General features: G+C 36.0%; 1 protein-coding gene across 1 annotated transcript; it reads right to left on the reverse strand.

The window, feature by feature from the left end:
• Positions 1–10,202: 10,202 nt before the first annotated feature.
• On the reverse strand, positions 10,203–26,553 carry LOC121421281 (egg peptide speract receptor-like). The gene is made up of 6 exons (XM_041615951.1): positions 26,118–26,553; positions 22,649–22,945; positions 22,375–22,521; positions 13,673–13,896; positions 13,271–13,418; positions 10,203–12,154 (listed from the first exon to the last, which is right to left on the reverse strand). Exons 1-6 carry the CDS (start codon positions 26,179–26,181, stop codon positions 11,982–11,984), a joined length of 1,053 nt encoding a protein of 350 aa, XP_041471885.1. The 5' UTR covers positions 26,182–26,553; the 3' UTR covers positions 10,203–11,981.
• Positions 26,554–27,377: the final 824 nt, after the last annotated feature.

A 27,377-nucleotide genomic window follows, 5' to 3' on the forward strand; every position in this document is an offset into this window, starting at 1 on the left:
CAGCTCTCCAATATTACTGCACTACTTCTCAACAACGATTCCACTGACCGCGCTGAAGGTGTGTTTGTAAACTATTCCACAATTGGACACCCCCCTGAAACAGATCGAGTCTCAATAAATTCACCTTCTTTTAACTAATTAAAAGTTGAAATGTCATCTTTATAATAAGATTTCTTGTTATTGATAAGTTAATGTTTGCAAAATTCATCAACATTATAATTATCAGAGTTGTAAGAAATTCGGTAACGCTTGTTACACTGTACAAGAAAATTAACCCACTACAAGACTTGTCAAAACGTATAGGACTTATCACTGAACGTTCGTAAACTCATGTAACATATATTCTTTTACACGTCCTTTGATATCCTTGTCCTTTGTCACCGGATTTCATCTGTTGCAATATTATTGCGTTGGGGTATATTCTAGTTACATGATTATTCAGATTTAAAAAGCTATCAATTGATACAAATTTTGATAAATTATGTTCTTCATTTGACTTTGAATTAGACTTCCGAATGTGACAATGTTTTGTGGATACACCCTAAATTTTAAGGATTTAACTAAATGCAGATGAGATGTAAATAGTGCTCAGCCTTTTTTAAATTCTCAATCTTAAGGATTAACTTTTAAATCTGAATAGTCACAAATTCAAACGACCGGACCCGATATCACTAACGCGCGTGAACACTAGTTACTCGAGCAAGATATTGAATCTATGTCACAGCTGTCAAGCCCAGAAACCATAATATCTCGAGAAACTTGTTTCAATTATTTCATTTTCAACTAAATATAAATTGAGTTAATACAGTGATAACAAGAGAGCGGTGTTGGCTCAGTCGGTAACGCGTCTGCCCGTCGAAGTCGAACCAAAGATCGTAGGTTCGAGTCCACCCTGGGCGGATGACTGAAGTCAGTGCGTTGTGTGTAAACGTCTCTCCCATGTTTCATAGATGCAGGCTATGTTACAATGGAAAACACTCCGTCCCTCGGATAGGACGTTAAATGGAGGCCCCGTGTAGAGGAGAGTCACCACCTTTGCACGTTAAGAACCCACTGCACTATTCGTATAAGAGTAGGGGGAAACCCCGGTGTCGAGGTCCACCTGCACCCCCCCCCACCCAATCAGTTATATCGGGAGGAGAGACCTGTGGATCATAGTGATTCAGTTCGCTTTTCACCCCCCAGGCACAGGTGACGCCAAACAAATAATAACAATTCAGTGCCCTAAAGAAAATACCAAGGTCATTTCAACTCAATATAGACATGTTATCAGAAAATCATGTGTAGACGATTATAATTTATAATTTGTAAAAATGGTGAATCCCACTCGAACATGTCGAAAGCAACTGAGAGATAATGTTTAGACATGAAAAAAATAAAATCATCTGTGAAAGTGTCTTCTTGACCGGACTCATACTATCCGAGATATGAATAAAAATGTAAAGAATATAAAAGAGAAAAATAAGCGTTACAGTACTGCTCTACTATAAAGAAAATCTTAAGATATTTTCACAGCCCCGTATTTTCCTCTATTCCTTTTCATTGGCATGATTGGAAGGCGTTTTGTCTGATACTATTTCAGCTCATATATAGCACTTAACGTAAGAGCGAGGGGATTTGTGATGGGGGAGCTTTTGCATTTTCTAGAATAAAATTGAAGGATTTCGTGCACACTTTTGGTGAATTTTGCCCTCTCGATCGGCGGCCCCCGACTACGTACGGTCATGTTTGTCATCTTAAAGTCTTTAAAAGGCCTATATTACATTGGTTTGAAACAATTTCGTTTGCAATAAGACTCGTAATTTGCTGGAACTGCGACCCTGGTCATGAAGAAACACCAGACTGGGTCAGAAGGGAGGCAACAGAAGGAGCAAAAAGAACTCCAAGACTGTTTAATTCTCAAGAAATTTATTTTTGAATGCACTTAGAAACGCAACTTTTATACTCCATTTTTACACAAAATCCTTACCGTGGGGGGGGGGGTCCCATAGCCTCTCCCGTTCGATCGCTTCGGTATCTCACGCTGTCAGAAATATTGTGCCCCCTTCGGGATTTTGCCCCCCCCCAAAAAAAAAAAAAAAAACTGAAAGTGTTCCGGCGCGCCTGTTCATCGCTGCCTCATTACGGCGCTGGCAAAATCAAACATACAATAGCTTTTGCATCCTACCGGGTACCCATTTAGTACCTGGGTCGAGAGTGGCAAAGTGTGGATTAACGCCTTGCCAAAGGACGCTAGACTGCGATGGGATTTGAACACACGACCCTCTGATTTCAAGGCTAGAGTCAGAACCACTACACCACGGCTCTTCCACACAATTATTATACGCCTACAGCGCGTATCAAAAAAAGGGGACATATTTGAAAAGTCTATAAATTTTTGTTTCAAATTATGATCTCTATATTTTGGTGTCAATAGTCCGGTGCTCTGATGAGGTCTTATCCTTCAAATGCCATCAAAATAAATTAGTTTCGTTCATGCTTGAGCAAACACGGAATGTTTTTGTCTGGGGTTAAAAAGGAGGCTTGCGCCATTCTCTAAGCAAAAATATATTTTTTTTTCAACCGAAGTATGGGAGAGCGTCATATTTCTTTTTAGATCGTTTCATTGTGTGCTACAAAGGTTATGGTGCCTTTGAACCATGGGCGGAAATCCCAGGGGGACGTGTCCCCCCAACCATAAATAGTAGGTGGACACAATATGAAATGTCCCCCCTACTATTTTTTGCCTTTTATGATGGAAAAAATGCATCATTCGCATTCGAAATAAGACATGTATTTTGGACTAAATGACCCTTCATTTGGGTGAAAACCTTTTTTTGCATGCCAAATTTTCCAGAGTGAATAAAATAAGACGAGGGGAAGGCTTGAAAAAGAAAAAGAATCTGTTGTGTCACAATACAAAATTTTCGCTCGCGCTACGCGCTCGCATTGCCTGTTAGGTGATTGTTCAATATGGAGCTTAAATATCAAGTTTGGAAGTCAATATACATTACACATTCACCTCGGAAATCGAACCTTCATTATTTTGTGTGATTTACAAACTGATTTTTAAAATGTACTCTTTTAAAAATATCCCTTTTCAAGTCTGCCATGATTGTCAAAACGTGCAGATAGATCTACTCGTTCGCATTTGATTGGCGAGTTAGGTATGTCTCAATATTAGTTTTCATGACAGTTTATCAAAGATTTTGGTTTGCGATTTGTGCTCGCATTAATGGTTAAAAAATATATTATCTGATGCATTTATACTTATAATTACAAAAATGCTTATTTTCCACCCTCATTGGGCATTAATAAACAAGATATTAATTTAATGATTAAATTGTCCATTTTGTTTAATCTCGCGCTTAGCCAGAGAAATAGAAAGATAGTCATCATTTTATATGACAAGTCCTAAGGATGTCCCGGTCCTTTGTCAAAACTCAAGTAATAATGAAGAATATCAGCTCTTTATTAAGTGCTATCCATATCCATCTCACAATTTTCCTACAGAGTGCTTGAAATATAGAGCTGAAATTAAGCTGGGCTTCGCGCTCGCTCAAGTTGATTTTGATGATAAAAGATGTATTTAGAATGCCTAGATTATAGGTCTAAGTATGAAACAAGCGCACATGTTTATTCAGATAGTCAACTTGTTCTCTATTTAAATCATCCAGTTTCAGATCACAATATAAAAAATGTTCTGCTCACGCGTTTTGCTCGTATTATTAATGTAGGAAGATCCCCTATTACTAATTCTTTTTCATGGTTTACAAAACATGATAGAGTGTCCTGTTTTTAGGTATAAATCCCGATTTTTTTTCGCTCGCGCTTCGCGCTCGCATCAATTGTTTAGTTATATAAATGTTTGTTTAAAGTACAAAAATGCTTAGAATTTTCATTCCTTAAGCTAAAATATGAAAAAAAAATTGGTCTCGCTTTGCGCTCGCATTATTAGATTTTTTTAATATGTAACTTCTTCATGGCTAACTACAAGCAGTTTTTGTACCTTTTCCATCAGTTCACTTCTGCTCGCGCTTCACGTTCGTAGTATAATTCATTTACATATACATCCTTTTAAGGATAGCAAACATTGCCCAGAATGTTAAAAATTTTAGGAAAAAATACATTATATTTCTAAACAAAAATTGCTCGCGCTTCGCGCTCGCATTATACAAATAAGTATTAGTGTATTATATATTTATTTTTATTCATAAGAATAAATCTAAGAAGTGACTATTAGGACTACCCCTTCAAAGAAAACATATATCATCTTCGAGCGGCCGATCGGGGAAAATATGGCTGAAAAATCCGCCCCCCCCCCATTGGCGAAAGCTGGATCCGCCCCTGCTTAACAATTACCTTTTTAATCAGTTCAAATTAAAGTATATGAACATTCTCTGCCCACACTTTGCACTCGCATTATTAATGTAAGCAAGACCTCCGATTACTCATCCTTTTCATGATTTACAGAACATGAATAGAGTGTCTCGTTCTTAGGTCTAAATCTCAAAATTTTCCGCTCGCGCTCCACATCAATTGTCCAGTTATATAAATATTATGTTTAAGTTACAAAAAGTGCTTAGACTTTCCATTCTTTGAGTAAAATTTCAAAAATTTTCAGCTCGCGCTTCGCACTTGCATTATTTGATTGTTGAAACATGTAACGCCTTTATGGCTAATTGCAAGCAGTTTTTAACAGGTACCTTTATATCAGTCCATTTCTGCTCGCACTTCGCGTTCATAGTAATCATTTAGTTGCAAACACATCTTTTTCAGGTTAAAATGAATTGCCCAGAATGTTCAAATTTTTGGAAAAAATACATAAAATTTCCCCCAAAAATATTTACTCGCGCTTCGCGCTTGCAATGTATAAATACGGATTATGATATTATATATTTATGTTGATATATAAGAATAAAGCTTAAAAGTGACCATGGGGACTACCCCTTGAATGAAACAAACAAAAATCATCTTCGAGCAGATGATCGGGGATTAAAATATGGCTGAAAACATCGCCCCCCCCATTGGCGAAGGCTGGATCCGCCCTTGTGGTTCCCCTACCTTTCGGGACAGATTTCCGCCCATGCTTTGAACAGTGGAATACTGATGGATTGGGGCTCGGGTGCCCAACCCCATAAAAATGAATAATTAAATAAATAAATGAAATAAAATTTAAAAAAAAATTAGTGAAAAGGAAAATCACAGAAAACAAAGAAAGTGAAATATGATATCATTTTCTGAATATTATGTCAAAATAACAAACTTTGACATTTTAATAGAAAAAGTGGAAATGTTTTGCTTGCTCGCTTCACAACTTTTTAATACATTTTGCTCGATCTGCCTTATCTTGCTCCTTCAAAATCGACTCAATAGGCTACACCATTGCCATTGAAAGACATGAATCCTTTCCCGTTTGTCCTGCTAAGTACATAATTAAACATGAAGGATTTAATGACCCCTTGAAAATAGGATTCTTGTCTTTTATAGGTACCATAACATAATTTCTTTTACATAATAAAAGGACTTGAATAATTACAGATTCTCCCACTTAATAATGCAAATCTTCTTACTTGGGTTGACAAAAAGTCTTCTTTTCTTACTTATGAAGGAAAATTCAAATGTAAAAGTTTAAATGAAAAACAAAATAATTCAGGTAAATAAATATATGTATTTGTAAATCAAATTTGGCAGCATAATTTGAAAATTATGGCAAAGATAATGAAAAGATTAAGAGGAAGTATGCTGATTGGCCAAAAGTCTAATCATCAAATTTTTCATTTCTGCCATTTTGTCTCAAGCCTCTTCTTGAACCCCCGACAGAAACGTCCCATGTTCGCTCAAGCATTAACAAAATATATTTATTCAAAATTGCATTTCAAAGATACGATATCAGACCATCTATTTATATCAAACTATATATATAATACTTTGAAACAATTTTTTATAGACTTTTAAAAACTTTCCCGTTTTTTTATATGCATTGTATAGGTGATATAATATATATATACACACACACACCCACACACATTTTTTTCAACATGTTTTTATTAGGATTTCATTCAAATGAAGTACATATATTTACCAAGAGCTGAAGCAAATAAGGTCGGAATGAAACTCCATAAAATTATACTTCTATATCTGAAAAAAAAGTCCCTGACCCTCTATGTATTTTGATAATAATTAATATTAAATGGCTAAATCATTAAAATGATTAGCAGGAAAACAAAAATCAACCTAAATATATTATTATTGTATCCCATTTTAAATCAATCTTCAACATAACTTTACATAATTATACACACATACACACACCCACCTTAACACCCATACAACCATGCACATACCATGCATACGTAAACAAAATAATATATACAAATCTGCATAATGAACTTTAACAGTTTGGCACAATACAGAAAGAAAAAAAAACCTGCAAATCATATTAATACAAGAGAAGGGGAAATTGAAAAGAACTAGTAACAAAAAAGAAAATCATCAACATTCACACCAGGATTCACACTCGCACCACACTAGACACATCCCACCTGTTCACATTCAAATCCCTTTTCACCTTCAGTTCATCCCATTTCTGTAAATGTAAACTTAACTTGCCTGACTTCGTTGCCAGGCGTCTTCTTCGATACAACCCGTAATATATTTGTCTATTTTAACTGTTTAATAAATGACGGTACCCGGCCTTCAACACTGGAATTAAAAATTGCATATTTGATGAAAAGAATAACAAAATCGACACATTTAATTCTACAAGAATTTCCAGGTAATTATAAGAATATTTCCCTCCAATTTAAAGTTCTTTATTCAGCTAAACAAAAATGATCAATACAAAATTGCCAAAGAGCAAACTTTTATGCATAAAAGCAAACTTATATGCAATCCATGAGTATATGAAAGTATGATTCAGTTTTTGTACAACAAAACGAACAATAATTATCTCCCACGAGACCAAATATCATCAAATGTTCTTTTGTATATATTGCTCCATGTAGAAGCATAAACTGAAATTCCCTTTGTTTTCTTATAAGAGTTGTACTCCTGATATATTCAAATAATTTACAAATCTCTACATCAGTAAAATCAAAATCACTGTGACCATCCTTGAGTGTTAATTTGTATAGCTCTTGTAGCTTAGTAATAAACAAGTTATAAATTGTTTTTATTTAATTACTTCAAAAGCTGTTTCCTGTTTTCCTATATTCATACTTATCCCAAAGTCTACGAAATCAATTTTTTTAAACTTTATCGAACTATTAAAAATTTTCCAGCTTGCTGGTATAACGTGCACAATATCTATCTTTTGGAGAAGTTGATTTGCGGTAATACCGAGCTTTTGAAAAAAGTCACAGGCTTTATTATCAAAGATTTGATCAACGCTAAATCTTCCTTTATTGGAAAGATTATTGTCAAAAATTGTTTTACCTTTTATACAAATATGTTGATTATTGAATATAATAGGGTTGACCTCCTCTTCAGAATAACGAAATTTCCTTAAGTCTTGCCAAGCCTTCACCATATCTGAATAAAATGGGGACATTTTCATATTTAATTTTGACGTGTCAAAGTCACATAGAAACAGAAATCTCCCCCCCCAACTGATCGAAAACAAAAATCAAAATACAACTTCCATCTTGCATCTAGTGCGAACAAAACATTATATTTGATCCTGAGCTGGACCTTGTTCGACAACAGAAATAGCAGGCCCGCAACCAACAGAACAGCTGCGACCTAGTCTGATCATATATAGATCTAAATCTAGTCATGATTTTATCTCATCCCCAACTTAAATGAAAACGTGCACCTGATCATGGCTCCTTATGCATTGTCGGTCTATCTTCAGCCTTAAGTTCTGATCGATTCATGGACTCTTGACCCGGAAGGACTCTAGATCTAAATTTAATTTTGATTAAGAAAGGGTCATTGTGCTGAACGTAAGACTAACGTGGAGCGTTGTGGCCCAGTGGATTAGTCTTCGGACTTTGAAACAGAGGGTCGTGGGTTCGAATCCCAGCCATGGCGTAATTTCCTTCAGCAAGAATCTGATCCACAATGTGCTGCACTCAACCCAGGTGAGGTAAATGGGTACCGGTAGGAAGTAATTCCTTTAAAAGCTGTGTGCGCTATGAACGCCTAGCTTAGCCGGTAAAAGCGCCCGCACCTAACAAGGTGGATATGTGCGCAATATAAATGCCCTATATTATTATTATAGTAATAATAATAATAATAATTGGCATTAAATAGCGCTTTATCAATCTAGGACTGTTCAAAGCGCTTCACAATTATTATTACCCGGTCACTGGATTCTTAGCAGTTCATGCAGCCTGTTAGGCACACACTTGCTAAACCAACCACAATGACGGTTGTTTAGTACCGGTACCCAATTAACACCTGGGTGAGAGTGTCAATGTGTGGATTGACGCCTTGCCAAAAGGCGCTAGGCCATGGTGGGATTCGAACACATGACCCTCTGATTACAAGGCGCGAGTCAGAACCACTACACCACGGCGTTTTGAACGTAAGATGTATACCAGTTTCATCAGTCACTGTAGTTATAAACAAGTCTAACTTTAGATCTACTGAATGCATCGTAGATCTAGATGTATCTTCATTATTGAAGTCAATCTAATATAACATTTATATTGACTGATGGGGTGTTGAGCTATATACCACATCAGTTGATATCTGTATAATAAGTAACTTTCCCTTACAAAATTATTTCAAAACTCGTAAAATATACATCATTGAGTATACTTTTTTCAACAGGTTATCTTTTTTATAGTTTTCATGCGTCACGAGAAAAAAAACAAAATTATCATGGGCGGAGATTTGAGAGGACGATGAAACTTATTGGAGACTGTTGTGAGATGAGTTGATGGCGCGACAGTAACTGAAGTTGCATCACCTGACGGTGATTATTAGTTTACAGATCTGGCTCAGACTCTGAATGAAACCTTGATCGACATTAAAGGGTTTTCAAACAAATCTAGCTCATATACTTCTGTATAACAGTCCTTGCATGTTTTCAAGAGCTCACTTGCATCAAATTTGATTTTTATGTCTCAATGTATAGATTTTTAGTAGCTCTATAAGATGATACCAAAGAAAAGTTGAAATTCCTATTAAAAAGTGAACTAAAATGGCAAAGGAATTTTTTTTTTTTTCAAAACGGGTTAGGTCCATTTCAGTTTAGTAACAAAAGGGGTTAGGTCCACACAGAATATTTTTGGAAAAGAATATCTTAAAAATATGAAGACAGGTAGATTTATTTAATACTCCATTTTATGTTCTCATGGTAGAGTATCATGAAAATTAAGTTTTGCATAAAAATATTGGAATAAGTGAGAATTAAAAAATAATGAATTTTTTTTGGGGTGGACCTAAGCCCTTATGCAACTCAACTCTTCTCAAGAACTCATTTGTCAAAATTATTTTGCGAGAAGTTTACAATGTAAAAGTGGAAGTAAACACCAAACAATTACATGTACTTAAAGTTGAAAGTGATAGTAAAACAAATACCTTTGTAACTATTGCATTTTGTTCAATATCTAAAGTTATTTTGGATAGGAACAAGTCAGGAATTGAAAAAAAGGTTTGTTTTGAAACATGTATTTATAAAAGAAATTAAAAAACGGATAGAAATGTACAACATTGCGAATAAAAAGACCAAATAAAGAGATGAACTGCCCAAGAGCTTGTTACGATTCGTTTAAGAACAACCTATAACGTAGAAATGACTTTGTAATTATTGTAATAATACTTATATGTTTCATGATTTATTGTGTAACCTTTGATTTAAATGTGATTTACTGTGTAGCCCCTGATTTTGATGTGAATAAATCCTCTAACAGAGGCAAAAAAATTGTCAAAAGGGGTTAGGTCCATATTTCGTAAATTTTATTGTTTTCTGTCTCTAAACCTCTAAAGTTTGAGTCAGTGATGATACCAAAGAAAATTTGAAATTGAAATGAAAATGTGAATGAAAGTGGCAAAGAAAAATCACTTTTTTAATCAAAAGAGATTGGATTTATTTCAGTTTGCTTGCAAAAAGGGGTTAGGTCCACAATGATAATTTTTTTCAAAAATATATAGAAAAAATTGAAAACAGGTAGATTTCTTTATATCCAATTTTATGTTCATATGATAGGGTAGTACATGATGGCAATTTAGTTTCTCACAAGAATATTGCAATAAGCGAGAATAAAAAATGTTTTTTCTCAGAATGGTCCACAGTGGACCTAACCCCTTTTGCAACTAAACTCTTCATGTATCCATGCCACAAATGAAGTTAGTAGTCTATCAAACTAGGTTCACTGTCTTCTCATCAGATTCAGTTAGAATCAGCGAGATGGTTGTTAGGTTGCCTGGCCAGGTGAATAGTACTCGTTTCCACTGACTGCAAGATAGATTTGTCTCGTGTCAGCAGGAGCATTCTTGCTGTATCGCTGTACCCGGCATATTCCACAGATACCGGCAACTACAATGATAATAGATGCCTGGGCGACGAACGATAAAGTTCTAATCACAAATGGCAGCAACATGAATTTCGGCTAGGCATGAATTTCCATCGGATTTTATCCTCTACCCCCATCGCTTTTTTGAGCAAATTTGAACATAATATGTACTTACACGGTGTTGCGTGATTTCAGAACCGCAGACGCAAATGTAGTCTTTGATAGATTTGCGTGAGATCTGGAGAAGAAAATAAATCGTTGAGACCGGGTTCTTTCATGTTCCGGAGTCATCGGTTCCGGGCTTCGATCCCCAGTCTTCTTTTTGGTTTAAGTTAAATTTATTTTAGATTTCCATAAGGTGACACCATGCTAGCTGAGGAAGTACGTTCCCAAAGGCATGTGAGTGTTGACAAATTTGTCATGATGGTTGGCAATTTAAGAGACGTTTTCAGCTTTGATATGTTTTCCATTTGAGTGTTTCACAAAGCTTGACTTTCCGAAACGATATCAGAAATTACTTTAGTAAAACCAACATTTGAAAACTTTTCTTTCTACAAATGTTCTAGAGACGTTGTTTCTTATTATAACGTAAACTCTTCAACAGTTATCCTCTGTAGGTCTAACATTTGTATAGCATGAGGTTTAAATGAAAGAATGAAAATGAGAGTAATTGCACGATAAAAACCAATGATTATTGTCAACATAGATTATTCCCATTGACCCAGTAGATCTGGTCCAGGTACTCTTACAAAAACTGAACCTTGCGAAATCCAGAAATCTACATTGAAAACACGATACGTATATTTTTTTCTGAAATGCAATGTTAATTTTACTATTTTCTCAGCAACGACAACATGTCTATTAGAATAATTAGGCACATTATTTCCATATGCATGCTTAAGACACTTGACTTTTTCTTTCATTCGATCATGCATGAACTCATTTTGAGTGTTTACAATTGGCATTTATCTTTAAGTAATATAATGCACTGAAATAACAATCTTAGTATAAAATGTCAGAAGTCCAATCATCACTTTAATATTTCAGAGTATAATGACAACTATTACCAAACAAATATTGCATTCCGTTTTCCAATGAAAATAATTTTTAATGGAGTGTCAACACTTCAAGTGCAGATCGAAATGTACAACTTCCGTTTATACTTTTCGTGAGACGATTCTAAAGGCTTGGTCCCACTGCACTTACGGATGCAGAGAGGAAGCGGAAGGCTCTTGCCATCCGATGGAAAACGTTATGTATCCGTTACATGTATGTACTCTTTGCATACGTGTTTCATACACTCTATATCCATCGAGCATCCGTCCACTGTGATTTCATTGTTTGCTCATTGTGTCCATTGTCTGGAACTGATGAAAACGGATGGAGCCACCCCGAAATTTTGCCTGTCCGATGTATCCGTTATGAATACGTTTTGTGTCTGTCAGCCAGTGAGATCAGGCCTAAAATCAAAGTTTTTTGTTCTTGAGACGAACCTCGTGACAGGACAAGTAAAAGTTGTCACGTGTGATGCCATGGTTAGTTCGACACAGGTCCGCCATCATCACTCATTCTGAGAATGGAATGGTTAAAACCTGACTTCCTATCTTTCCTGATCCAATGAATAGAACATATACCGACGATGAGGATGGTTATGGTTGCGACGCCAGCGAAGACCAATGTTCCCATGACGGACAGCCTCATTGTTGTGTCTGCACGAGGTGGGTAAAAGTTGTATGAAATCATTATAATTTTGTATCAAAGTGAAAAAATAAAAAATACTAGGTGAGTATGATAAAATGAGTTTAAATGGAGGGTCATTGTAAGTAGGCCTATATGAAAACTGAATTCCATGGAGCAGTGGCGTAGCCGAGTGAAAAAAAAAATGAGTACACTGTAAAAACTGCGGAGTTAAAACTGACACCAATTGGTGTTAATAGAGGACCACACCCTGAGGTGTTAAAATTACACCCTAGAGATTAAAAATAACACAAAAGAGTGTAAATGTAACAGCAAAAGGTGTTGTAATAACACCTATAGGTGTAAAACTAACACCACCGATTTAACACCCGTTTAAAATAACTGGTGTGGTCCTCTATGTACACTGGTTAATACCACAGTTTTTGCTGTGTAGATATGGCGTATCGCGTCAAATCAATTAAAAGTTGCGAGCAAGCGGAGCGAAAAATAAAAAAAATGTAACAGGAATGTCGAAAACATTCAACTTCAACTTCTTTGTTACAAAAATCCAATCTTATACTAGATTTGACATGACATACAGAATATTATATATTCACCCTCTGTCTCGCCCTCTCTCTTTCACTCTTGTTTTCTTTTTCTTGGTGGTGACCTTTTTCTTTGGGGGGGAGGGGTGGTGGTGGCGGCAAGAGCCATCTTTGGGCCATTGTCGTGGAGCTCTCAAGCTCTATCCAGTGTCATGTGTAGGCCTGTTACAGTCATGAAATTATGTGTATACCCTTTCAAAAATGTCAGATATCATTGTGAAATACTTTTGATTTGCTCTGTTTTTCTTAATGATTTGAACTTTCAAGAAAAGCGATGATGATTTTGGTTAGACCGTTTTAAAGAATAGAGGGCAGGCAAACGTCCCTCTTGTCTTTCTTTCCCCTCTGCATTCAATCCTGTTTGAGAAATGCATTTTACCAGACATGGCCGTTAATACAATTATTACTTATCGTTTTTTGTGCAAACTACCCCTGCCAAACGAAGTTTTCGTAATGTTCTTATATAAATCCTTCCAAAAGGAACTCTCATGGCTCTTCCTATCTTAAAATGCCAGAAGATGATAAGCTCCTTGATGAACTTACAGCACTCGACGCCCTTTCCATGGACCCCAGCAGGACAAGCGCCATCAACGGAGAACTCAGCGTCACAGACCCCTATCCAGTATGCACTATTGCACGATAGCCTATTGACAAGCATTGGTAGGTTTTCGAAGTTAGGTGGCTGTGTTACCTGAAAAATATCATTAACACCATCAATGAATTGAAGATAGGGATAAATTGAATAAATTCTTAACAAAGGTATGCAGAGAAATACTACTGTTCATGCATATGATAGATTATAAAAAAAAATATTACACCCTTGGTCAATGATTCAGGAAGTTAGGTCAGGGACTGGAGCTGTATTTTATCATTATTATTATTATTATTATTATTTTTTATTTCTTTTTTTTTTTTGGGGGGGGGAGAGAAATTAATTTGTTTTACCCTTCCGCCATTGGTGTATCCCTGTGTATCGTCGCACATTATGGGAGCAACCTTTTCACCAAGATCACAAACACCGCCGGTGACAATCACACGAGTATAGTCTCGTTTCTGAACGGCTAGCACTCGGCCTTTCGGATGGCCATTCGGGGCGATGGTGTAAGAAAGAGCTTGATAATCACCCTGGACGTTGGCGAGGAGTAGGTTAAATTGTTGAGGAGTGATGTCTAGAGTATGAAAATAATACAAAACAAGGAAAAAGTTACTATATTCGGGGATAGATTGTACAATTCATCTGCGTGGCATGGGCTGTAAAAAAAAATGGGGGTTGGCATTTCGTAGGCAGGCAAAGACATTTCTGAACTGTATATCATCAACGTGTGAGTCTTACACCAAGTCTATAAAAAGATTACAAAAATATATGTATACAAAAATAATATCATACTCCAGCATAATATCTAGTAAATGAATCATGCATAGGGCTACAACACCTGCTTATAAACGAGCATTGCTATTCTGGGATGTTTGGGCTCATAATATTTCAATTTGTAAAGTCAACCATTTTTTTTTCTCTCTCTCTTTTTTCATTTTAACTGCAACAGCGGCACTATCATTGTGGTGATCTGTGAAAGGGGGGGGGGTCGATTTGGAGGACAAAGAAGCATCAATAGCAGAAGCCGTCGAGAAATCATATTGCATTTGCTGTAACGTCTTAAAGGGCGAGTCCACCCAAACAGATAAGTTGACTTAAAAGAAAAAAAATCGGACATAACGCTGGAAATATGACCAAAATCGGATGTAAAATAAGAGAGTCGTGGAAATCTAAGATTCTGCTTAATTTCCCATATTTATATCAGATGCACGTCGTTGTTGCTGTGCTTTCCACATGAAAAGAACCGATAATTTCACCAGCTCACCAGTACCATTTTGTATTGTATAACCTTGACATATAGCTAAGCGCGATTGGTCCGTAGCGCGTCACGTGATATGATCGAAATCTGTTTATTTCACATTCCATGAATGTATTGACTAGCTCGTCCATGAATATATTTTTTCTACGTGTATGTCACCCTCTAGTGTAGGGAGCTCAAGACCTTACGTGTAATTTGGCATACTCACCCGACAAGCGTGAAGTATGGTCAAAATAATTCTCCGAATAAATAGTTTAAACAGAAATCAAGCACTTACCACGATTATATGGATGAATGTCTAACGAGTGGCAGTTTCCTGACATCTGGACACAAAGTGGAACCTCAAAAAAACGAAAAGTTCTCTCCTTCTACCCCCGTCTCGATAGGCCATTTTTGTTATGAATCGTAACAAAATGGGAATCGAACCCGGGCACGGGCACGGGTTCGATTCCCGGCGGAGACATTTTTTCGGCATCACCAATTTTTTCCGAAGGGTAGATAGCAGTGTTGTAGTCAAGGCTCAAACCTCCAAGGCTAAGGCCAAGGCTTTAATACCCAAGGCCAAGGCTTCAATACACAAGGCTGAGGCCAAGGCATGGATACCCAAGGCCAAGCCTAGGCCTGAAAACCTCAAGGCCAAGGCCAAGGCATTTCAATTGTTCAATATATGGAACAATAAGACAACAATGCTTAGGCGGCAGACATGACACACAGGACCAAATGTATAAAAGGTGTGAGCGAGCGAATTGAGCGAGTAAAATTTTTGACCCGAGTACATTTAAAACGAAAATGATTACATGATAGATCATGTAGATGTAGACATAAAATTAAAATAAATATATAGTTACACTGTTAAAGAACCCGTGATTTTACAGAAAATAAACAGAAGATTTTGCAGAAAGCAATAACAGAATCATTCTGTAAATTCATAAAACAGGAATTTTTCTGCAATTTAACATAACAGGTCTGTTAAAAAAAGGGGAAAAGGGTGTTTTATTCAAGGAAATTTGTAAGATTCCATACACCAAATACCAAATTCCTGTAAGATTACGCAATTCAATAAGATTACAGATGATCTCGAGACTCTGCTGCAGGAACTTCTTTTATTTTAAGGATAAATTTTCTAACAGTGTACCCTTGTACATTTAATTATTTTTCTAGGCTATTCACATTGCAATAATTATACCAAGGTGATCTGATCTTGGCATGCCCATTCTCAACATATGTCTTTTTTCCTCTCCCTGGGACAGGGGATCGAGGCAGAATGTTTTTTTTTTTTTTTGGGGGGGGGTCAAAGCCAAAAATGCACTTACAGTATATGTCAAAATGAGAATTTTGGTGCAAACAGATATTTTCAAAATGAGATTTTCGACTGTGTTAATAAATTGTGTGTTTTGTGGAAATTAAGTTCAGCAAAGCTTTTAAAGTAATTTTTAATTGATAAGACATATATTTTGATTTAGGCTTTAATTTTCCGCTATAGAAAGCATAGCGACCATGGAAAAAGGAAATCAATTTTGAAGTTGTAAAACTCGATTTTTTGTCAATTATGGTGCGAATCACTGTTAAAAGGGCATCCTTGCTAGATAGACGTAATAAGAAATGAAATTTAAATATTCCGAGCTGTTTTTGTAATCACGAAAAAGGTGTGCATCTTACTAAACAAATTAACGCGAGCGCAAAACACGAGCTGAAATTTTTACTGACCAGAAAAGGAAGCTGTTCTGGACTGCATTTAGTGACTCATAAATAGGATATTAGGATACATAAGTCACCAATCAAATAATGCGAGCGCAAAGCGCGAGCTCAAAAATTTGTGATATTCCGACCTGAAAACTGGACATTTTTTGTGTAAATGGAATGCGTTTTTATGCGAGCACAATCCAAAATTTGTTGATTTTGGAACCTAAAATTTTGCTCTGTATGCCATGCTTGGCCCCTCAAAATTTTTGGCTCATCATGCCATTGATGCCATAGCCCATTTGGAAATGACAAAATTGAAGTTTGTGTTCAAGTTTACTGAATCTTTTCAGAATATCTTAAGACTTAAAACATTCTTGTTTGTCAAAGAAAATAATACAAGAAAAACCCTAATGGAATAGAAATCAACCTTGTTATCATTCTTTAGAGTGAGCTATTTTCAAAGTATAAAAATTGTTGTAAAAATTGCAGTCAGATCTGCCAGAATTATTCCTGTCATAAAATCACTCTTATCAGTGGCGTACCGTGGGTCACGGCATGGAGGGGGGGGGGGCACCAGCAAAAAGTGACCTGGTGAGCGTGCGAAGCGCGCCCAGTTGCCAGGTATACTGACCTAATAGAGATATTTTAAGGACAGTGCCAATAAACGGATATGTATCTCACTAGTCAAATAATGCGAGCGCGAAGCGTGAGCTTAAAATTTTTGATATTCAGCCCTAAAAAGGGACATTACAATCAATCTTTTCTAATCATGATACGTACCTGTCTCGCTAAATAATTCGAGCGCGAAGCGCGAGCTGGAATTTTTGTAAATATTGACCCCAAACAGGAAGATTTTAAGGACTATATTTTAGGAATCTATTAAGATTATACACATATCACCATAGTCATCTAATGGGAGTGCCAATAAGCGCTTGCTGATTTTGTTCGAATTACATATAAACATGCACATAAAGCACTTGTAATCATGATTAACATACCCATGTCACTAATTCAATCTTGCTAGTGCGAAGCGCGAGCTGAAAATTTAGGAAATTCAGACCTGAAGAGGGGCATCATTTTAAGGCTTGTTCGTAGGAATTCACGAAGACCTTACGTAGTTCACTAACCAAATGATGCGAGCGCGAAGCGCGAGCTGAAATTTTTTTATATTCAGATCAGAAAACAGAAAAGGACATTTTACGGATTCATTCTAGGAATTGATGGAGAGCAGACATATTTCACCAATCCACTACTGCGAACGTAAGCACGGACAGGAAATGTTTTATATTAAGACCTTAAAATGGGACAATCACTTAAAGTATTCATGAAAAAGAAGCATACTATTGTACATGTAAAACAATAACTCGAAGTGCGAGGAAATATATTTGGTAGTTTGGTGTATATTGACTTGAAAACGGGAGGTTTTAGTATAACAGGATTATCTCGGTAAACAGACAATGCGAGCACCAGGAACAATGAAGATATATGCCCTGAGCAAATTATGTTTCATAAAGTTATGAAAAATATGTTTCTTATTTAATGTAACATAACATAATTATAACATTATAATGAACAATAATGTCTTCTTTCCCACTACGTTTCTCTTCCCTTTTCCCTCTTTTTCTCCTTTCCCCCTTTTTTTGAGTCAGCCGATTGGGGTGGGGGGGGGGGGCACGTGCCCCCCCTGTAGTTACGCCACTGACTATAATCCTAATCATAATTATTATCATTATTATTGATATTGTCATCCTTATTAGTCATGATTACAACATATAACCAATAAATAATATTATTCATCACTTCTCTTTGTTACATAATTATGTGATGATAATTGCAATTGATGGCACTGCAAAGTACACTTGCTGCTGCTGCTGCTACTGCTGACTGGTAGTATTTAGTGTCACTAGATATACAGAACAATTGAAACATTTATAATTACTTATATAAAACAAATGACAGTACAAAATACAAAATGCCTTGAAAAAGCCTTGAAAATGCCTTGAAATTTCAAGGCTCAAAATCCTCAAGGCCAAGGCCCTCTCAAGGCCAAGGCTTTGAAAAAATAGGCCTTAAGGCGCCTTACGGCCAAGGCCGAGCATCAAGGCACTACAACACTGGTAGATAGCTCTGGGGAACCTTGATTTAAGCTACGACTACCATTGTTCTCTTCATCCATTTCTTTACAATATTTAAATAAAAAGAGTTGCCAAAAGCTGTTGTACATTTATAACTTTACACATTTGTATTTCTTCTCCCATACATGTACTGTATCGAAGCAATAGCTTTGATCCAGCTGAGGCATGGCGGCTTGTCATTGTTCTAAACCCACCTTCACCCGACAAAGGAAATTATAATTGGTATAGTGTCGAAAATCTGTCTATCTGACGGTCAATCGGATTGGGTTCGCCCTAACAATTAACCCGTCTCTGTGGTCTAGTGGTTAAGGCACCGGCGTTCAAAGCTGGGGGCCCGGGTTCGATTCCCGGCGGAGACATTTTTTCGGCATCACCAATTTTTCCAAAGGGTAGATAGCTCTGGGGAACCTTGATTTAACCTACCATTGTTCTCTTCCACTGATCTCTCCCCTACCTGGATGGGAACAATAACGCTGATTGGCCTAATCCGTGTTGAAGCACCTGAAGTTGGTACCTCCGCACGCCGAGTTCCCCAAAAAAGCCAAAATCGGATTAGAGTCTGGTACACGGCAATAGTGTCAATTCTTAATTATACTTACCAAATGAACTCTTATAACAGCACTTTTCAATGTGAAGTTATACCTGATACAAAGTTTAAGATGTCATCCTGTGCCACGTATAATTGCACTTATTGTGACGACCGTGGAAACAGAGAAAATGGGATTACTTTTCACAGATAAGACAAGCTGGTGAACTGCATAGTTGTAGACTTTATGCAGTCCCATATGCTCAAATACATGTGTGGTAATTCTAAATTACCAGAGCAAGTTTCCAAAACTTTAAAACTCCGGCGGGGGGGGGGGGGTTATCGATTGTTGTGATTTCTCTGGAAGCGTGATGAATTCAAACCATGATTCAAATAAATATTCAGTTTATTAATATTCACAAATGTCACCAAGTTTTATGAGTTTATCAATCATGTTTGGACAGAAGAATATCACAACTGAGACACGAAAATACTGACCGTGTATAGCATGTATTGTGAAACTTAAGTTAAGACTGAAAATCGGCGTTTCGGAGGAGTTAAAAAAAAAAAAAATTTTGCAAAGCATAGATCCTGACCGAAATAGACTGATTTTTGGGACAAGGACTGGATCTACAAGGTATTCTGAAAATTATTTATCTTTTATTTGTGAAAGCACAATAAAATTTACAAGCTATAGGTACATGTACGGTATAGGACTAGGACTTTAGGGGGCTTATAACTTGTGGCATGTGAATTTGTGATATTTCTCTGTCAACAATAGATCGAATTATTTTTTCCAAGAACTCTTTTTTTTAAGTACGTAAAAAAGACATTAAGCTACAGAGACGGATTTACAGACTTCAGAAATTTCACAGAACTTATTTTGAGATGCCGAATGTCTTCAAAGAAAAAATGTCTCGGTGGAGCAAAAAAAAAGGGGGGGGGTTATCAACCAGAAATTTAGGGGGTGACGCAATAAAAATAATCTGACAAGCAAAAAAAGGTTATCAACCCAAAATTTAGGAAGGGATGCAAAACAAAAGAAATAATCTGACAAGCATGAAAAGGGTTATCAACCAGAATTTCAGGGCGGACCACAACGATTTTAGGGGGGTCCACCTGAATTTAGGGGGGATGCAGGAAAAAAATTGACAAGCAAAAAGAACAAAAAAAAGTTGTCAACATAAATTTGGGGGGTCTGTCCCCCACCTAAAATTTAGGGGTACAGGACCCTCCCCCCCCCCCCGCTTCCGCTGCCTACAGTGTATATGAACAAACTGGGTAGAGGATAATTGAAGAGGGTCGATCGATGTGACAGAAGGAAAGAGAGAGAGAAGGTCAAGTCCACCTCAGAAAAATGTTGATTTGAATCAATAGAGAAAAATCAGACAAGCACAATGCTGAAAATTTCATTAAAATCGGATGTAAAAAAAAGTTATGACATTTCAAAGTTTCGCTTATTTAAAAAAAATAGTGATATGAACGAGCCAGTTACATCCAAATGAGAGAGTCAATGATTTTACTCACTATTTCTTTTGTGTTTTATAGTTTGAATTATACAATATTTCAATTTTTACGAATTTGACGTTTAGGGCCTCCTTGCCGGAAGCACAAAATGTTAAAATAATGGAATAGCAACCGAGATGTGCATATAACTGTTTTGTGAAATGAAGCGAAACTTTAAAATGCCATAACTTTCATATTACATCCGATTTTGATGAAATTTTCAGGGTTATGCTTGTTGATTTTTTTTCTTTTTATTCAAATCAAGTTTTTGTTGGGTGGACTTGTTCTTTAAAGGGCGAGTCCACCTCATGAAAATGATTATTTGAATAGAGAGAAAAACACACAATAATGCTCAAAATTTAATCAAAATCAGAAATAAAATATGAAAGTTATATTTTTAAAGTTTCACTTAAGCGATGAATTTTTCGGTGTTACACTTGTTTGATTTTTTTTTTTTTTTTGGGGGGGTGGGGTAGACTTAAATTAAAGGGGGGGGGGGGGTTCAAGCCCAGTGTTATAGAAAGTCCTCGCCATATCGATCCTAAGATGGTTATTTGGAAAACCTCCAAAATACCCCTAGACAAGTCAAGGATTTCATCCATTCTTCCGTAGGTGAGAAAAACACCAACCCCTTCAAAATTATGTTTCCGAATTGTATACTGGGAAAGTACCATGGTTTCAAGAAAATTGCGAATTCTGGCACCTTAAATATATGAAGTTTTGTATAAAAAGCAATGAGTGCTTCAGTGTGCAGACAGCTAGCATATCGCTCACAATGCACATGCTAATGGAGCGATCGCGTTCCTTTTGGGGGAAATGGTATGGCGGACAAAAGAACTCGCGGGCTTCAAACAAAGGACCCTCCCCGCATATCCAGTTAGGGGAGAGATCAGTGTTCTCTTCATCCATTTCTTTACAATATATATATATATATACATACATGTATATATATATATGAATTAAATCTATCAATATAAATTTGAAATAAGGTTCGATTTTCCCCTCAAAATTTTGGGTTTAAATTGCTGCAATATATTTTTACTCCTAAGGATGTATCCTTATCAAACCAGCAAAAAATTAATAAACAAGAAGTAGAAAAAGGTGACGTAATCTGCTGTCATTTATATATTACAGTGCTGTGCAAACTGTCTTGTGAAAAAATAAATGAGACTTAAGAAGTATTTAAAGCTCTTATTTCACATTATATTTCAATAAAATGTCAGAAACATGTTTTGTTTTGTTTTAATTTTTCATTGGGCTCTCATTTGCCAAATGTGAGTTGTATTGCCGTGTAATTACTTAAATAGGTGGGAGTCGAGGAGGCTGCATTTCATATATATTTTTCTCCTTTCACTGAATCCAGTTTGCTTGAGTCCACGATGGCATGTGTTCTACCTACGTTTAGCAGCACCCATCCATCTTCTCAGGGCATTCTCCCCTTTCTCTTTTCTTTTTTTTTGGGGGGGGGGTGGAAGGGTGGATATATTTTAGGACGGGTTGTTTTGTCCTATACAAACTATATTTTTTGATATCTTCGTATTTTATATTTTGTGAGTATTATTTCTCTCTCATTTATTTTTTTTTCTCATTTGATTACATATGTCTGTATTTGTACTCTGTTATTGGTTTTGTTATCTATTTTTGAGGGGCCCACATTGTACAAGCATTGCTTTTTAGTGGGTCCCTCCATTTCCATCTTAATTTAATTTCTACTGAAAAATAGTATACTTATTTAAAACCTCCAATGTGTTGCCCAAATCGTGTAAGTTTTTTTTCACAACATATGTATTATTATTTTTGTTTCTTTGCAATGGATACAAATATATTTTTATATATTGGTTATACAATTTGTTTTTGTTTGATGGAAGTGAAATAAATAAAATTGAATTGAATTGTTCTAAAAGAGGGGACCTCGGGGATTGACACAAAGAATAAGTTACCTACCGCAAACTACTCCGGCCCGTTTTCTACAGTACCCGTTGAATGGCTTGTATAGGCAGGACAAGAGAGTTTCCTCACTTCCGTTGCAAGCGAATTCATTTCCAATGATCATGAAAAACTCGGTTGACCCTAGACCAAAAGCTTCGGTCTCTGTTATGTTGGTTGTTCAGCTGAACTTCGTTGGCTTCACTCACCAAATACATGTTGACGAGGAGAAATTAAAAAATTAAAAAATGTTAAAAAACTCCTCGAAACAGACGGCTGCCAGCTGTCTAGGTTGACCCCTGTTCTCCATAATCATCATCATTTACATAATCCGCAGCACCCCAGTTATCCTTCATAGTGATATCAACCAAAGGGACATCTGTAGTTTTACGAGGGGGTTGAACGTAATCATCGTTGAATAGCATGGCGTATCCTTGCGTGAATCCCAGCTGCCTACACGTGACCATGGCATCCAGAGCATCCCATCCATCATTGCATATGCCTTTCCAAATATCAGCCACCTTTACATGAACCACGCCCTCCTTTTCTGAAGATCCGCCATACAGGCGAACCGAGCTGCTAGAGACAACTGTCAAGAAATCAGTAAAGTAAATTGATAGTATGGTTATCACCGCATACATTCGTAATTCCGTAGCTTCTTTAAATTCAAGGTTTGGATATTCCGAAGATTCGTTATTCCGAAGGTTCGCACAGTGCGAAAACGAAATGAGGTTCGTAGTTCCGAAGGTTCGTTAGTCCGAAACCAAAGTGTGGCTCGTAATTCCGAAGGTTTGTTAATCCGAAAACGAAATGAGGTTCGTAATTCCAAAGGTTCGTTAGTCCGAAATTATTATGATTGACGAACCTTATTTCGTTTTCGGACTCACGAGCCTTCGAAACAACGAACCTTATTTCGTTTTTTAACTAACGAGCCTTCGGAACAACGAACCTTATTTCGTTTTCGGATGAACGAACCTTCGGAACAACGAGCCTTATTTCGTTTTCGGATTATCGAACCTTCGGAATAATGCCACAAATGTTCGGATTAACGAACCCTTTTACGTTTTCGGATTAACGAACATCGAGGTATAGGCAATTTACGTGTTTCAGAATTACGAACCTTCGGAATTACGAAGTGTAATCGGTTATCACAAGTGTTCTGACTCTTCTGTGGTGTTCTCTGTTTTGTTTTTAGTGCAATTCATTCAGTTTGATTATGTTGCCATATGTATTAAAAATGATATTAGAAGGGGAACCTTTGGCATATTGCTGACATTTTTCCCGTTCACTTTATGTACTGCATTCATGGGGTGTTTCCATGTTTTTGTTTGTTTTGTTTTTTCTCTTTGTTTATCTAGTTTTTATTTGGTCAGTGTGTGGGTATGTGTGTCCAGTGCGAGATGGTATCCTACTTCACTGAAGTAGGGCATATATGTAATTGAGCAAAGAAAATTAAGTCTCATGTTGGTTCTTGTTCCCCTTCTCGAATCGCCCCATATACCGAATTAAAAGAGAATGGTCGTTATTCATGTTTCATATTTACCGTGTATGTATGTATGTATGTACAAGTTGTGCAAACGTGTTTGGTATTATGTAAATCTACCAAAAATTTGCGATATCATGAAACTGTGACAATAAAACATGAATTAAAAAACATGAAAAAGTTATTAAAAAAAAGATTTCTCGATTGGAGATTCTAATTCTCATTTTTAAGAGGCAAAGTCCTCCAAATAAAAAGAGATGAGAAATAGAGTATAAGTGAACAAGCATGAATATTTAAAGGACATCTCCACCCCAACATAAACTTGCTTCCCCAAAAAAGAGGAAATCCAAAAAGCATAGCAATGAAAATGTCATTAAAATCGGATTTAAATCAAGAAAGTCATGATATATTAAGCTTTTGCTTAATTTCACAAAACTACTATGTGTACATACTGATATACTGATATGGATGCAAATGATGGTACTGATGACGTTATCCACTCACTATTACTCCTTTATATTTACTATATAAAATATGAAATATTCCCATCTTCCCATTGTCCTGTGAAACAAAGTTTTGTTCCTCCCTGAACATGTGGAATTACATGCTTTAACATGTTATGGTTCAGTCAGGGTACTGTCAAATCGGTAAAAATTGAATTATTGCATTATTAACCCAACCCCCCCCCCAAAAAAAAAAAAGATAATAATAATGATAATAATAAAAAGAAAGAAAGAAATAAAGAAATAAAAATAAAAATTAAAAATTAATAAATAAAAATAATGAGGAAAATCGTTGACTGTCTCAATTGCATATAGTGTGCGCACAATTGTTTTGTGAAAAGCAAGTGAAATTTTTTTAAAACATCACAACTTTTTTTTAAGACTGTTCAGATTTGTGCTTGTTTCAATTATTTTCTATTTAGTGAAATAAACATTTTGAAGCAAAAAAAAATCAAGGTTTTCCCTCCTCCATCCTTCATAAAAAAATGTCTACAGAACCATACCAAAGAACATTCTACTGTTACTGCAATGCAAATGAGTTACATCCTCATTCAATCAATACCAAGCACGGCCATTCCATTCGATCATATTGGCCAAATGGGAAGAATAAAACCAATTTGCTTTACATGCAAATATTTACCATAGGCATGTTAGAAGATACATATGTAATTCGAACGTTCGAATCAGAGAGGGGGCACTTACATACTTTCTTAAATCCAATTGCCTGATTATCATGTTGTAACGATTGATATTTCAAACAGAGGTATCTTATGTGTTTATAATTGAATTAAAACTTGAGCCTGATGCCAGGGGGGGGGGGAGGGGGAGGGCACTTACATTGACGAGTGAATACCATGTGCGACCCCAAAAACACGTAAAAAGGATGTCTTTTTCATGATAGGGCACGTTACGTACATAACGTGAAAAGGGTGTCAACAACACAAAACTATTGAAAAAAGGGTATCTATTTCGCTCGGAAAAATATTCGTGTTTAGGGTCAAATATGCAGGGATGATAAAACAAAAAGGACAAGTCCACCCCAACAACAATTTAATTTGAATAGAAAAAAATAAAGCTAGCATAACACTGAAAAACATCAACAAATATAGTTTGGCTTATTTTTCACAGAACAATGATATGCACAACTCAGTTACATGCAAATGAGTTAGTCAATGATGTTCATCACTCACTATTTCTTTTTCTTTTTTTATTGTTTGAATTATACAATATTTCACTTTTTACCGATTTGACAGTAAGGACCAACTTGACAGAACCATATAGTATTAAACAAGTTAACTCCCCACGTTCAGGGAAGAATTAATAGTTGTTACACTTGACAATGAGGAGAAAATAAGAGTATTTCATATTTCGTATAATAAAATACAAAAGAAAAAGTGAGTGGTTGACGTCATCAGTCTCCTCATTTGTATACAGGCTAGGATGTTTTGTGAAAATAAGCGAAAGTTTAAAATGTCAAAACTTTCTTATTTTACACCCGATTTTGATGAAATTTTCAGTGTTATGTTAGTTGGATTTTTCTCTTTTTATTCAAACCAACTTTTTTTTTTTTTGGGGGGGGGGGTGTATTTACCGCTGTGTACAAGTACCAATTAAGTATGAAGAGAATATACAGCTAGCTAAGCTAGCTATTGGTTTGCTCGATAATTCCTCGTGTAGTACCCGTATTGGTAGCGTGTACTAAATTGATATTTATGCCCTCGATTTCGCTGTGGATATATGAAGGCCAAAAACACGAGAGAAAATGAAACACTTACATGTGCACATTGTGATGACTATGGCATGGCACAATACGTTGTGACTCCAAGTGACTCGCATCATGATTTGATTCCAGTACGAAGAAAATTCCAGGGTTCAATAATAATAATAAAATAATAATAATAGTGTATATTTGTTGATGCACCCCAACGGCCTGCGAATTATTTTTTTTTAACTAGCTGCAATTTCCACGAGTTGTAAGGGTTAGAATAGGATTCCTTTGCGACATGTCTGAGTATGGTTTTACACGTCAACATGTACATGTCTCCACGTACACCAGTAACATAAGGAGCGTTCAAAAGGCACCGTCAGTCGATGTACAGCCTGCATGCATATTGTGAAATTTATAGTTGTTCGATATGCGTTGTATGCAAACAAAAATATTCCATAATCATAATAGTGGTGCGTTCCTCGATTGAGTGAGATATGCGAGTGGTACTCACACCAAGCATGCCAAGTAAAATAAACAGGATGAGAATGGCGATATTTACATCGCATCCCGTATATATTCGTAGGCCTATGTGCTTATATATATATATATATATATATATATATATATATATATATATATATATGCATATATATATGTATGTATATATATATATATATATGTATATGTATATATATATATATATATATATATATATATATATATATATATATATATATATATATATATATATGTATATATATATATATATATATTGTGTGACAGAAATGGATAAAGAGAACAATGGTAGGAGTGGCTAAAATCAGGGTTCCCCATAGCTATCTACCCTTTGTTCTCTTCATCCATTTCTGTCACACTTTATGAACAGAGTTACCACTGTAGTACGTGTATAACATCACACACACACACACACATATTTATATATGTTTATATTAGATATATTGTATATATATAAGTATACAGTGCGTCCCAGAAAAAACGAAACCGAGATTTAGCGACGATTTATCATGACTTAATCATAAATAAAATAGACAAATTACCTATCAATGTAAAGCTGAGAATCTCCTCTTTCATCTGATATTACTTAGATTATTTCTCATTCACGCATGAGTGAGCAAAAACAATTTGAAAAGGGGGTACCAAAAAGTCACTTGGCGGGCCGTATCTGTGTTTTAAAAAGAAAACCTCATTTTGAAAAAGTTCAATATCTGCTCTTTAATTTGATACCTCAATTACAGAAAATGGTCAAGAAATGACAAGGTTCTGGTTATTTGAAATAAGGCTTGAATTTCAATAATTCAGAAAATGA

Source organism: Lytechinus variegatus, chromosome 9 (assembly GCF_018143015.1).
Source record: "Lytechinus variegatus isolate NC3 chromosome 9, Lvar_3.0, whole genome shotgun sequence".
Classification (NCBI taxonomy): Eukaryota; Metazoa; Echinodermata; class Echinoidea; order Temnopleuroida; family Toxopneustidae; genus Lytechinus; species Lytechinus variegatus.